Below are 15,590 nucleotides of genomic sequence, written 5' to 3' on the forward strand. Positions count from 1 at the left end.
TGAAATAGTGATCAGAAAGGAGATACATTTTAAAAGAAGTTATTTGTTAAAAAGAAGCATGATGACTTGACTGAAGTAATAAGACACTAGACAACAGCAAAAAGGTCCATCCAGGCTTTCCTCCATCACTAAAGCACACAATCTGCTATCGTCTAGGTACCCTGCACCACCACTGTCCTATCATAAGGGACCATGAAAGAGTATTTAAAAAAAAGTGTTGGCTAATGTTTAAACAACTATAATGAAGACTCATTATTTTTATTGTAACCTATTTTGCTAAGAAAAAAGAAAACCTCCTTTAACTTCCAACCCTCTAAATTACAGGGATAACTTGTTTTCCTTGCCAGCATTTTTAAAAACCTTAAGTGATACCAGTTACATTGGTAAAATTTGAATTGCTGGCATTCATTACCTATTAATAATGATTTTGAACGCTGAAGTGAACTGAATTTAGGAAACAACCATCAGATCACATTTTCCATTTTAATACTGGAGTTCTATAAAATATATCTGAAAACTTCTGAGTCAAAAAATATGCACCATTTGCAAACTGTCTTTGGTGAAACAATTGTGCTTTGAAACACCTCTATTCGCTGTATTTTACATCCACCCCCCGCCCCCATGAAATGAAGTTCAACAGGAATATATTTTTCCCAAGTCAAATATTTCAGGCTAAAATACTACTTAACTACTTGGAGAATGAATAGAATTACCTAAGCTTTTAATGTTCTACTTATAGTAATTAAAATAAAATTTTATCTAGTTCTCACTTAAGTACACTGTGATACTATATCATGAATACTATTAATGGCTGCTTTTCTAGGGGAACTATCAATCAGAAGGAAAGCCTGAATTTCCAAAGATAAGAATAAAAAATTATATCTTAAAAAAAAAAATCAGCAGAGAGAAGTTTGTCTGAACTTTGTAGCTTTCTTAACTCTAGCTCTTGTGCTAGAGGCTCTACGGAGAGACGTACCATCTAAAGGGTTAGTAAGGCCACTGCTACTCCAGTCAAACTGGACAGGTGGTAGAGATTCCTAGAGTTGGAAACCAAAAAAATAAAAATTTGTCAATCCAGATTACAACAATGTAAGATACTTCAAATAAAGTTGTTTTTATCAAGATAGCATGAAAAAGATTAAGTATCATCTCAGGACACTTCATTTTACTAAATGGATAATTATGGATTGATCTTAAGTCAGATTATAATCTTCTAAACCAAGCTTTAAACTTCTTGTTGAATGACAATGAATGGATAAAAATTCCTCCTAAAGGACTTTTAGCTATATGACCTTGGGCAAGTCATTCATTCTCTACAATTCTCTGTTTCCTTACCTATCTACAATGAATTGGTTAAAAGTTAATTTTTCTACTTCAAATTTCATATTTTCACTTTTCCCTTAAGGAAGTGAATTTTGATAACTGATAAATTTTTTAAGGCAAAGGTGCAAAATTACGTAACTATAGACCAGAACTTAAAGTTTTTTTGAGTACTTAACTTCCAATATTTACTTTTTATCATACTTCTTAGTGGGAGAAGAAGAAACCTGAAAATACTAACTGTACAATTAGAAATTACAAAAGTATTTTTGTAGAAATAGAAAGCACAATTACAAATAGAAAATACAATTGTACAATAATCTTTCCTTTTCAAAAATGTGATACACCTCAACAGATCTAGTACTAATCTATAATTTTAAGGAAGCTAAATCTATTTTGTGAATTTAGAACATTTTCTGATTCTATAAAAATTAACTAAAGATTCTGCTCTAAAAATAGAAGTTATATATCAGATTTTAGTACCTATACTTTTAAAGTGACTTATATCAAAGACAACAACATTTAGAAACAAAAGCATTCCTCTGAATTTCCTGAACAACCTCTAGTTTTAAATTTCTTAATTTCCTTAAGATATCCCTAACTAAACTGTGGAAATGTTACAACAAAATAGCAGGGGAAATACAAGCAAAAATGAAACATAAGATGGGTGTCAAGGAACAACAAAAAGATGCTATATAAGAATATCTGGAATAAAAAATTTGGAGAGAAACTGACAATCTGAAGTTCATATGAACTGGTAAAATGAGCTATGCTTCTCATTTTAGAGATAGAAAATTCCTAGAAATGTTTTAATAATATAACAATAGCTATCATTTACACAGTACTTTAAGGTTTGCAAAGGTACTTTACAAATATCCCATCTGATAATCACAACAACCTGGGGTAGGGGGAGAAGAGCTATTATTATCCTCATTTGATAGACGAGAAACCTAAGACAGAGGTTAAAGGACTTACCTAGGGTCACATGGCTAGTAAGTGTTTGAGGCTGCCTCTGAACTCGGGTCTTCCTTACTCTAGGCCTAGCACTCTATCTACTATGTCACCTAGCTGCCTCATACAACATGTATCAAGACTATAAATTCTTTCAGGACATGGACCAGGCATTTAATTCTCTTGTACACTTGCAATGTGTCATTTTTACACATTCACGTTTTATATTAATATCTCTCAGTATATGTGCATGTATGTGTATTTATATATACATTTATGCACATACATATATAATTTATTAAGGCTTACTCATAAATTCTCGCTAACATTCAATCTGTATTCCCAGTCATTGTTACATAATTGCCTAGATAATTCATGGTATCATTATATATGCCAAACAACAGTGCTTAGAAAAATCTATCAGTAGGCAACACTAACTGAAGTGAAAACAGTACTAGACTGAAAAGTGTGTGATTTTTTAAAAAACCTAGTTGTCTTATGCTACTTATCAGTTTCATAAAGTCTTTAAGTCATCTAAAAATAAACCTAAAGCATTCAACAAACCTATTATTTTAACATGGAATTTAGACCATATATGCACTCATCCCATTCAATTTAAAGATTAGTTTTTAAAATTAATAGTCACATTCAGTATCTTACAACAAGTCAAACACTTGTGTATAAGGGATGCCACATCATCCAGAGAGTTGCTAAGCATAGTACAAACGACACTGGATTTGGCAGAAGGCCCAGGTGTGGACCCTGCTTCTGACATTTATTAGTTATAAGAATATAGGTAAATTTCAAAACTTCCCTGAGTCTCAATTTCCTCATCTACAAAACTGGGATGTAAGTACTTATGCTACTTATTTCATAGAGGTGTTGAAAGGAAAGCATTCTGCTTAAAGTAACTGAAATATGTTACCATTCAAACGAAAGGTTTAAAAACAACTTCAGGCATGTAATTGTTTTAGCTATGTTATGCTCATCAGCTACATGTTATAAATCAACAAATGACTAAATTTTTTAGTTTTTCATCCAAATGTTTGCTCTCATGCAGACACAGCCAAAGTTGTCAATAACAACGGTGTGATGTGAGCACCAAAAAAATCCATCTACACGAACAAAGGGACTTCTTAGCAAATGCTTTAATGGCAAGCTGCTGAAGAAAGCAAAAAGAAGGAAGAAGCACCATAATAAAAATTTAAGGAACATGGCACAGTTAATGTTCTGAGTGTATTGTAAGAAAGATGTGCTTATTTGTTGTGAAAGTAATCATAGGATGGTGGTCAGGAGACATGGATTTTAGCCATAGCCTCATCACTAACAATCTGTAACTTCTATGAATTTGGGTAACAATGTGATGACATAGGCTAAAGATGTAGGCTAAAAGTCGAAGACAGCTGCCATTAAGCAGTGGGTTCTGTAAAGACAGGGTAGAGTATATAGGTTACCTACATTAGACTGCACACTCACTACCATATGAAATGTGGGTTTCACCATGATCATCAGTCACATTTATCGTAAGAGGTTTGTGGCTAACAGGACTATTAGGGCTCTCCTTAATGCAAAGGATGACAATTTTTTAAAACCAAAGAACCATGAAAAACTATTGCCAGCTTGTGTTCATATATTGTTTTCTCAAATGGAATTGTTGGAGGCACAAAAAGTTGTCTTAGGAAAAAAAAAATGACTGACAAACTGTTGTAGATTTTTATCAGATTCAGATAAAGAGAATGGCCATGAGCTTTAGTTTAAGTCAATGTGGAAAGTCTCAGTGGAGGAAATAAAGAAATGGGAAAAGAGCTTTAATTTCAGAACATAAACATATAATTACATGATTTAATTCAGTCAAGTTTGAAAGTCATAGAATCAAAGGATTATAGATTTAGAGCTGAAAAGAAATGAAGTTCACTGAGTGCAACATTTTCATTTTATAAATAAGAACCTGATACCCAGAGAGGTTATCCCAAAGAGAACACAGCTTTTAAGTGTGGCCTTGGGTACACCAAGGTAGGATTCAAATCTATGTTTCCTTGACTCAACATCTAGCACTCTTCACTGTACCTTACTGACTCTCAAAAGTAACTGATTAATCAATGCTGACAGAAATGAAAACATGAACGAGAAGGTCTGGTCTCTGCAGATCATACACGTATCTCATTATGGGTCTGGGAAGGCAGTTCCTTCCTTAAAGTTCTACAACTCTAGTGTAGTATTTGTGTTAGACTGAAGATGGCATGGACTAATGTTCATATGTAAAAAAAAAGCCCCTATCAGCCTGCACATTATTTAGGATCATATTTGTACTTGTCAATCATTGCAACTTGTTTAAATTGTAATATTCTTAGTTTATAATACTCACTTGATTATAAATATTTGAATTTCTCAGATAAGTATGAATTGTACAGCTTTATATTTTCTACAAATTTTGATCTTTTTTTACACACAAAAACAGTTTGAAGTTCAAAACTCACTCCGACAAATGATCATAGTCCACAATAGTACCCAAATCCCTTATTAACAAATTTGCTAATTCTGTACTTGCATATTAAAGTATTTAACAAAAGACAGCACATTATATGACTTGGAATAATATCTAAATTATATATGTCCCTAGGAAGAAGTGAAACAACTTTTGGACAAATAGAAAATTTTTCTCAAGGTTTTTTACAAAGCACATTGATTTTAAAAAATAGATCCTTTCCTAAATACCAAATGTGACCCAGACTGCTCAAGATGATCTAGGAGACAAAAGAACAAAAAAATTTCAGGTATAGGCTGAAAATGAATGGGGAAGATTATGTGGTATTTATTGTAGACACAGGCAACAAGTGCTAAAAAGGGCCTCAAAACCAGAAGAAAGTAATGGTCCTCTAATTATGAAAGCAGTAGATGAATGTTTATATCTTAGAATTATAAATTACTTCAAAAGAACAGCTACTGAATGAACGTTGAGTGTCTTTACGTCATTTACTCCACATTCCCACTCGTTAGAACACAGCTGCATCAGAGTGACGGATGAGCATATACAAGGCATGACTATAAAGTAATGAGACTGATCCTGCACACAAACACCAGTCTCATTACTTTATAGTCACACCCTGTATCTTAAAGATCTCCAGCCATGGAAAGTCACCATTTCTTTTGGAGTTTGTTTTACTATTTTAAAAGGCCCTGTTGAGGAAGGTGATTTCTAACTGTTTAGGTATAATTTTTTGTGAACCTAGAAAGTATGATTAAATACCTCAGCTTTCTCTTTAACAGGCCTCATTATTTTAGCTTTTCTTCGTAGGAACTGTTTGCTAATTCTTTAATCATTTTTATTTTTCTTCTTTACATCTCTTAAGTTGATATCAAGTATAGAGCATCAGCACTTTTATAACTGTTATCATTTAATGCTTTTGATCCATACTAGTTCCAGATTTTTTTCAATCATATGTGTCTGGATAAGCACTGAAGAGTCAGTCAGGAGACCTGTGTTCTAGGCAACATCTGGTTCTGCCTCGCATTAGTAGTTTTGTGGCTGTAGCTCTAATATTACTCATAACGTCTCCTTTACAGGATGCTTGTGAGAATCAAATTTATGTAAAATGCTTTGTAGCCATAAAAGTAAAATATCATTACTATAATTTATAACTTGTTGCCTTTGCTTCACTACCTACTACTTCTGTGACTTTGGATAAGCCATTTAATTTTTTTGAGTCCACATTCTCATCTGTGAAAAAATAGCTCTCCATCTTTCACAAGGCTGCTGTGATAATCAGGTAATACTATAAAGTCTTTAAAAAACCATGAAGTAAATATTATTAATTAGCTTAAGAAAGCATTATCTATTTTTATGTAATCTTTCTACCTATATAGATTCCTAAGTTTTATCTTATTTATAAGACTTACATTTATACAGTACTTTGTAATTTACTTAGAACCTTTACATACATTACCTTCTTTATTCCTTATAATCACCCTGTGAGGTAGGTAATGAAAGGTAACATTATGTCCATTTTATAGATGAAGAAACTGAGGCTTAAAGAAATTAAATAATTTGTTCCAGGTTACACATAAAAAAAAAATCCAGAGCTATTTCCAAGTCCAGTGGATAAGTTACTAGTGAAATACTGGATATTTTGTTAGGTTGATGATTTGTATTTAATGTGAAAAAAATTTTTTCACTGCATTTTTCAAAATGGGCTGTAGCAAGATACTCAGGTGATGAAAATAAGTAATTATTTCATAGCTAAAATCATTCAAGAATCTCTTAAAAATAACTTAAAACAGTTTGCATAAAGCAAGGTTTCCCTGTCCCCTATTATTTGACAAAGTTCTAGAAATACTATATAGGGGAAAAAATACTAGAGAGAAACAACAAGTTTGAACATTGATAATAAGACAAAAATTATACCTATCTCTAAATAATATGGTTGCTTAGACAGTTCAAAAGAGAGTGAGATGATTAATAACTTCAATAAAACAGTAGGACAGAAAATAAATCTAAAAAAATAGCACTTCTATACAGTACTAACAAATACCGAGAGAAAAAAATAAGAGAAACTTACTCTAAAATAACTACAAAATGCACAAATTATCTATGAAGTAGCTTACAAAGGTACACACAGAAGTACAAATAGAAACACAGTTACCAAACATTCTTTGCCAAAATAAAGGAAAACAAATAACTGATGTCCGACGCTCATGGTTAGGTCATACCAATATAAAAATTTTAAACTAAAATTATAGATTCATACACTATCGATCAAAACTCTATCCAATAAGACAAAATGACAATAAAATTATTTAGAAATAACAAAAGGTCTAAATCTCAAGGAAAATAATAAACAAAGTAGGAGTGAAATGGGCACAGCATCACCAGACTTTACACTGTATTACAAAACAAATCATCAAAACTCTTTGGTACTGGTTTAAAAAATAGAGAAGTAGATCTTATCTGTGGAACAAACTAGAAGGAATAACTAGAAATAGTAATAATTTAAAAAACAAACAACAATAGCCCAGTGTTTGATAAAACCAGGAAGAAAAAGGATTATGGAAAAAATTCCCTATTTGACAAGAGAACTACTGAGAAAACGAGTTCAATTTCATATAAATTAGGTTTATTTGGGCCAATGTATGTGTATGTGCTAAGATTTTTGGGACACTGTGTATAAGAACAAGTGCCAGTCCGCTTAGATAAGTAGTTAAAGGTTATGTAAAGAAGAAATATCAATATCCATGTGAAAACATGCTCCACATCACTGATAATAAAAGAAATACAAATTAAACCAACTTTGCCATGAATTTGCAAAGGTGACACAAAAAAAAGCAACAAGTCTGTGTCGGAGGACTTTGGATTGAGAGGCTCACTAAAATAGTTAGTGGAATTATAAAGTGGTCCAACTGCTCTGCAAAATAATTCAGAATTATGTGAGTAAAGTAGCTAAAATGCTCATATCCTTTGACCTGGTGATCCCACTAGTGGGCCTATATCCCCTAAAAAGAACAGTAATTAAAAGAAAGTTCTCGTATATACCAAAATATTCATAGTAGCAACTCTGTGTGTGTGTGTGTGTGTGTGTGTGTGTGTGTGTGTGTGTGTGTAAAGAAGTAGAAACAAAGTGGGTTCCTGTCAAATGACCAACTGTGGCATGTGACTGTCATGTAGTATTATTGTGCACTAAGAAGGACAAATATGAGGAATTCAGAGGAACATGGCAAGATCTATATGAAACAAAATAGAACGAAATAAGCAGAACTAAAAGAATATACACAATGCCTATAATAATGTACATTAAAGGTGTAAGTTAAAACCAGCCAAGTTTAGAGTTGCTCTAACAAACGACCTTGGCTACAGTGATTTCATTCTTTTCCTTGGTAAAGAAGAGGGGGTACTATAGGTAGAGACAGAATGATGTATTCATATGTGATTCAGTCACTGTATTTGTTATTTTTGCCTAACCTTTCTTTCTTACAAAGGAGGGTTCAATTAAAGTGGGGAATGCTATATCCAGAAACGACTATGATGTAAATATTAAAAAAATTAAACTTATTAAGACAAAAAAAGCTATATAAAAATATCTATCCATTTCACTAAAAAAGCTTCAATTTAATTATCCACATATTTACCATATGGACAAAGAATGTCTATGTCAGACTATGATAGACAGTTGTATAGAAAACCCAATGAGGAACCCATCAATCAATGTACCTCAGAAAGATATTGCACATGAACAATGAACCAGGACTAAAACTTAATAGGAGAGAGAGCTAGATGACTTTGGGGAAATGCACCGTACTTTGAATGTCTATAAGCTTTTTAATCTCAATATTCTTCCAATAATACTGTATCGCTAGCTATAAATCATGGAATACTAGTCTGAAAGATTAAAGTTGCATGTTGCCTAAAGGGCAATATTGATACATCATACTGATACACGGTAAGTTATCAGTAGATGGCAACATGTTACCAATGCAAAGCTGCACAAGAGGGATGGTGTAAGAGACACCAGAAATATGAATAACAAGAAAAAGAGATGTTTGTCATATAGTAAGCATGTGGATAATTGATGGAGAGGCTGCCTGGTCCAAATAATAGCCTTGAAATGTGAAAAGATCTAGAGAAAAAGAATTCAGTACAGTGGGTGGATCTCCTGTGGAGGAAATGAACACACGTCACACATGATGAGAAGGCACGGATGGGTTTCAATCAGCACTCTTAGAGGGAGCTTTCACACTGATGATACACTTCCAAGATCAATGTGCCTTCCTCCTAGCTTTTTAGGTTCAGAGCAGTTAATCGCACTGCTTGAGTAAAAGTGTTACACAGACTTAACAAATATAAACAAACTACATTTTATACAGCTCGAGGGCAGAAGAATATCTTCAATAAATATTTGTTCACTATCTGGTGCTAGGTGCTGGAAGTCAGAAAATTCTGTTAAGGTATGATTCAGGCTCTCAACACATTGTATTTAGAGGTTGATGAACAAATGGATGAAATATGATACATATACAGATAATTATAAGGCAGCAGAAAGGTCTAAAGCACTCCTGCAAGTTCCATGTGGACAAAGATAATTTTCTTTTTATCTCCCCCAGTACCTAGCACAGCACACTGCATACAGCTCATATTTACGGTTTTAAAAAAAGAGAACTATGTAGCAAAGTTAACCTGATATTTAGTCATATGCATGGTAGTTACTGTGGTTCATGAAAATTAAGCATTTATATCATGAAACAAAATAATTAAGTCAATAAAAAAAGCATTTCTAGGGTCAGCTGGAAGAAATGGTTGTGAAAAGGAAGAATGTGTGCCCCTAGAGCCACTTCCTGTCAAAAGGTGAATCTCTCCCAGTCTTTGTGCTATGAGGAGTAGGTACGTCTCAGACCCCCACTGTCTCATTTCCCTATCAGCTGTCAGGGTCTTCGATTCAATTCTCTGGGAAGAAAAGAAAATTAATGGTATTGAAGGGGTGATTTAGATGCTCAGTAAAGGTAAAGCTTCCAGAGATTTCTGGGCAAGGAATAAATGATGGAGTATATTTTTACCCTAGGGAAATAAGACTGGGGTGGTGGAGAACCAGAGGGCCACAAAGGGGCACTGAACAAGAAGGCATTTCAGATAAATTGGGCCTGCTCTCAAATTCTGCCCAGAGTTAGGCCCCACCTTTGCCTTGCTGTCTGAAGTGCTAAGGCGGCAAAGAAGGTGAAGCCTAGCACAGAAGACAACTAAATGGTTTTGCTTAAACTATTTCCTATGCTACCAACCAGGAGCTGTGGTTCCTTTGTAGCAGATGCCCAGAGTTGCATGGACAGGCATCACTGGGAACCACACCCATATGTCTAAAGGCCTAGTCTGCAAACCAGGAAGTGAAAGCTATGGGAACATAAGAGAATCTTCTGAAAACTGTAACAGGAAAAAAAAATACTGAGCTAATCTGGATCCATGGAGAAATCAATGTGAACAGAAAAGCTTACTTCCCTCTAATGGATCAAGGTACTGTATTACTTATTATATGGAAAGTAAATTTAGGTGTGCTGATTCCAAGAACAGTTCAAACAAGCCAGATTAAATTTTACTATAAAATTTTGCACATATAAAACAGTTGTATTAATAAACTTTTTGGCTTAGTTTGGAAAATAAGCTTATCTCAAAGAGGCTAACATTTAAAAGAGCTTTTAATTCAAAAAGAATACTAAAACCATGGCTTTTTTGTACATGTTTAAATTTAAACACAAACACATAAAAACAGCTTTAATAAATTATTTCCAATACTTTTAACGCTTCCTACCAATATAATATTTCACACATTATTTTTAAAAAAGGACTTATTAGAGCATATGGCAGGATTTAGGATCACAGAATTATAGAGTTAAACAGACTATAGAAAAAAGGACCACCCCTTTCACTACACAGATAAGGAATGAGTTCAGGAGCTCATACCCCTAGTTTTCAATTAAAACCTTCCTTTAAAAAAACAACCCCAACTTAGTTTTTCACTGAATTACAGAATAAAATACCAAATATCAAATAAAGACTTTAAGAAAAGACAGAAACTTAGCTAGACCTATATTAAAGGAGAAAAAAGGTCAACACACACACAAATACTTTTTTTTTTTACCTGTAATTGATCAGATGTACATGCACTCATCTCTGGCGATATAAGGGGAGTTTGGCCAATTGAGGCTATTTTCTCTGCAGCAGATAGTGGTTTCAATGGTTCCTTTGTGGGTTCTAACATACCCTAAAAAAGTTATGGTAGCCATCAGCAAAAACTATGCAAAGGTTTAGAAAATGCTAAACACAGGATTAAGCAATAAACTACAGAAGGGAAAACAGATCAGTTGGAGAATACTTCCATAAAAAGGAAACATAAATTTGTTTCTAGAAATCTCTTTTTAGCAACTACCTTCACAGATTTTAAAATAATTTTAAGAATTTTGATCTCATACAAGATCTATTTTTAAACTTGCATCACCAATTAAAGCAAACCTTCCCACAAGTACTTAGTATTTTTCCCTTCTGTTATTACCTACAAGAAATAATGATATAATAAAAAGGTATCACGGTATACTGAAAACATACATAAAACTGGAGTGGGAGGGTTCACAACATATTCTATTCATGCTTGCAGAAATTCAACAATATTCTCAAATTATCATATTCTATACATTAAAGCTCTTTTAGAATATGATCTCCCCCAATGTTCTTAGAACAAACTTTCCAACAAAAATATTTTGAATAAAATTTACAAGGGTGAACTAAATCAAATAAACGCTTAACTTAATGTTTCAAATGAACTGATATGGTCTCTGGTTACTCTTTTCCTTGCATGCAACTGTAGCTTGGAAGTAGGAAAGGATTCCATTGAAACATATTCATGCCAACATTTGGAGTTATTTCTGAACCTAGTTTATATCATGTGAGGTTGGCCTAATTTTACCTAGGTTACCTTGTACTGGCACTGGATGGATTTCAGCATCAACAGCATTACTAGTATGTAATATAAGTTACTCTTTTGGAATTTTAAATCCCTTCAACCTGGCTTTAACGGGCCTTTTCAGCCTTATTGTATATTAAACCTCTTCATACACTCTATGGTTCAGGCAGACTGGTCTTCTTGCTGGTCCACTCCAACTTCTATCACTACTACACCTTTGCATAGGCTGTCCCTCATGCTCAGAATGTATTCCCTTCCTTATCTCCAATTTTTAAAATCCCTAGCTTCCTTCAAAGCTCAGGTCAAGTGCCATATTCTACATAAGACCTTTCCTGATTCTTCCTTCACCACTCTGCACATTTATTTTATATGTCATATTTATATAAGCATACATCTTTATTACAATGCAAACTCCTTGAGGGCAAGGGTTGCTTCATTTTTGCCTTTGTATCCAGAAGTTCTGGCATAGAGTAGGCATTAATAAATGTTTGTGGGTTGATTGAATGAATGTGCTACTAGAGACCTTAGAAATTCTATGATTATATCCCTGTGGGAAAAGCAAAGGACACGTAGAGGATGTATGTTCAAACAGTATTTTGTACAAGCACCTATATACCACAACCAAAAATTTACTTAAAAAATTTTACCCTAAGCAATAGAATAGAGCCAGGTCCTGATTAATGCGAATTATGAATCCCATGGAATGGCCACATTATTCAATTCATACGACGTATTTCCAGTGGGTTGAAACCAACTGTCATATTTTACATAATTATAGCTTCAAACAGTGTGAATGACCACTTCATAAGATGCATTATTCATACCAGTCCAGATCTAGCTATATATTCTGTAGGTTAAGCATCATTCAAGTACCTGGCAGTTAACCTGCTCTCTGGTGATGAACCTTTCTTTAACTGGCCAGAACAGTCCTAAGACAGACACATGGATCATTTTCTAGCCCATGTTTTAAAGTCTTTCTAGCTTAGAAGATCCACCAGACCTTCTGCTCCAATGGTATAGCCTTCTAGAACCCAGAGCCATTTCCACATCACAGAGAAGCAAAAAAATACTAATTTAGGAGAATAACTGTTCAAACTGTCTCCAAAGTGACAAAAATCTTAAGCTGCTAAATCACTAATGATGGACATTTCCATATAAGCTGTCAGGGGAGTTTGTCCCTTAAGTGTGGCATAAGGAAAGGTGATTGACAAAATTTAGATGTTTAATTCTTATCAAAAGTACAAATGGAAGCCCTTAACTTAGCAGTTAGGGACAATTTAGAAAAAAGTTCACGCCTTATGTGATTCTGTGCTACTTGTTCTTAAGTAGGCTTTAAATTACCAATTATATTTCCCAAAGAATTATTGTAGTCTTAAAAACCCAAGTTTCATTTATTAAATAACATTTAAGTTCTATTTTTCCATTTGGTTAATATTTTCAGAGATCAATAACTATTTAGGGAAGTGGTCTACTGTATTCTATACTTTGAAACAGAAATTCAGCAATCTAAGCCTTCTTTTCAGTCTCAGGACTGCATATAGGAGTGGGAAGAGAGAGGGTGCACAAAGGAATTTGATTAAATTCTGTTAAAGAATTAACTTCGTATTCTGTCAGTAAGTGTAAATGGTACAAGCCATTATGCAGTCTACTACATCTACTAATATTAAAGCTTTTCTGTTAATTCCTGGGAGGAAAAAGAAACAGAGTAATCTTAACTAATACCTTTACTCCTCCATCCCTCCCCTTACCCAAAACACCTTAAAAAAAACAACAACCCAATAAAGCTATGCATATGCTTTCACAAAAGCACACAAATGATTAATTCCCACACATGAAATTCTCAGTTCCTACGTGAGACTATTAAAGTAAGAACAACAATAGATTCAGTGTTCTTAGAAAGAATAAATTTAAATAATATTGTGGATCATGAGCATCTGTGCCACCAACTGAAAATAAAAAAAGTAAAGTTTACTAGGAAGCACAAATTTCCCTAAATTACCTGATCCCCTCATAAGACAATGTCCTTCCTTTAGATGAGCAGAAAAGACTCAAGTATAAAATTCATATGATATCAACAGCAAACCAAAAGTAAAATGTCAGACTGTACCCTCCTTTAATGACTCTACAATACATTTGAGAAAGGTCTTTAAAGTGTAGTGTCTACAAAGAGATACACTGAGTACCTTAGTTTTGACTAGTAAAATTACATGTATGTGCTTGTGTGTATGTATATATCTCTATACCTATCTATCTATCCATCTCTCTCCATCCATACACACATATACATTCAACTTATAAATTCAGTTTCACACACTCATGGTCAAGGACTGTCATTTAAGTTTCATAATTCTATAGATAAGTTCAGTTCTTTACACCTTAAGGTTATTCCCCCACCCTTCCCTTAAGTGGGCCAGAGGATTTTTTCTCTAGCTTAAAAGTTATTGGTGATAGGGTTTAAAAAATATTTTTTGTTTTATAAACAGAACTGTTTTGGTCACCAATAACTCACAGAAATAAAAAAAAAACAGCAAAATAAATATACTATTTAGTCCTTCATAAAAAAAGAAAAGTAATTTCTTCTGAGTTATTCTGGACTACCTGGCATATCTGGGAAAAACCAACAACAAAATAAGAAAATTCAACTAGTTTTAAGTGACTGATTATCAATTTACAAATGTGTTCAAAAGGACTCCATCATAACCGTAATATCAAACAGTTGTGGTTCTTTTATATAATTTCCATAAGAACACTAGTTTCTTAAAGCTAGGCTTCAATATTACCATAGAGTTTCAATAGTGAATTAACCCAATGTAGCATTTTATAATAAGATTAAATCCAATTTTTTTTGAAGCCTTCAAATAAACTTTATTAATTTATTTCTTTAAAATACATTTATTTAGACAACAATAAAAAATGATATCCTAAGGACCATCTTAATATAGAGGAATAAATGGGCTTTAATTTAAGATTAAAAGTATGTCCACCATTTGCTCTATGAGAGAAAGGAAGCAAATGTTAAAGGTACTTCTGAAGTCAACAGAAAAGATTTTTCTCATATTTCCTAATTTCTGCTGTAATTTAAAAGCATCTATGTGATTTTTAAAATTGGAGACATCAAAGACTGAAGATTTATGAGGACATTCCTATACTTACCAGTCCTGCTGCATACATGGGCACTATGACAGGTTGCTTCTTATTGCCCGTAAAGAGCTACATGTGAAAGAGAAAGAATACACATTTAAAGAATTTTTACCATTCTCAAAAAAAAAAAATCCTTTTTATTTTCCAAAGTGTGCAAGTGTCACTTATGCTGTATATTTTGAATTATATTAAGAAATTTAAAAATTAGCTATTTTTCAATTAGTTTTTTTTTTTTAAACCAACAAACTTTTAAATAACAGAATTTTGATGTGATGATGGCCAATTGAAAAAAAAAAGGGCAACACAGCTCTTTAGGAAAAAAATAATGTCACATTTAAATTATAAAGATGTTTATTATATATTAATGTGTCTTCTTGAGAAACTAATTCCTTACAGCTTAGTAGGGTTTAAAAATACATTCACCAGTTAAGGCATTTTTCATGTGATTATCAGACTCACAATATTGCGTGTGTCGATTCCCAAGGAGCACAAAAGTTTCTTGTTGCTATGGGAGCCACCCCACTGGTATCTCAGGCCATATGCATCATGGATATCCTGTAGCTCTGTCCACACATCCAGCAGTTCCCTATAACAGCCATGACCAATTGAAAGTCATCAGGATGAAGACTAGTTGACTCAGCAACTTTTACCATCTAATGCAGTTACAATGTGACTGACATATTATAAATTTCATTTAAATTTGTTGCCTACACATGAATCAGATTTAAAATGGCAAAATAGTGC

The 15,590-nt window shown here is 33.3% G+C and overlaps 1 protein-coding gene across 2 annotated transcripts in view; it reads right to left on the reverse strand.

Moving 5' to 3' along the window:
• AFTPH (aftiphilin) overlaps nt 1-15,590 on the reverse strand; it is a 93,742-nt gene that overhangs the window by 15,506 nt on the left and 62,646 nt on the right. For both annotated transcript variants that reach the window (XM_072635411.1, XM_072635410.1), the window contains exons 4-7: nt 15,306-15,432; nt 14,859-14,915; nt 10,887-11,009; nt 977-1,037 (exon numbers count right to left, since the gene is read on the reverse strand). In XM_072635411.1, coding sequence (XP_072491512.1) covers nt 977-1,037; nt 10,887-11,009; nt 14,859-14,915; nt 15,306-15,432 — 368 coding nt within the window. The remainder of the gene's footprint in view (nt 1-976; nt 1,038-10,886; nt 11,010-14,858; nt 14,916-15,305; nt 15,433-15,590) is intronic.

The sequence above is a fragment of the Notamacropus eugenii genome, chromosome 1 (genome assembly GCF_028372415.1).
Source record: "Notamacropus eugenii isolate mMacEug1 chromosome 1, mMacEug1.pri_v2, whole genome shotgun sequence".
NCBI classification, from domain to species: domain Eukaryota; kingdom Metazoa; phylum Chordata; class Mammalia; order Diprotodontia; family Macropodidae; genus Notamacropus; species Notamacropus eugenii.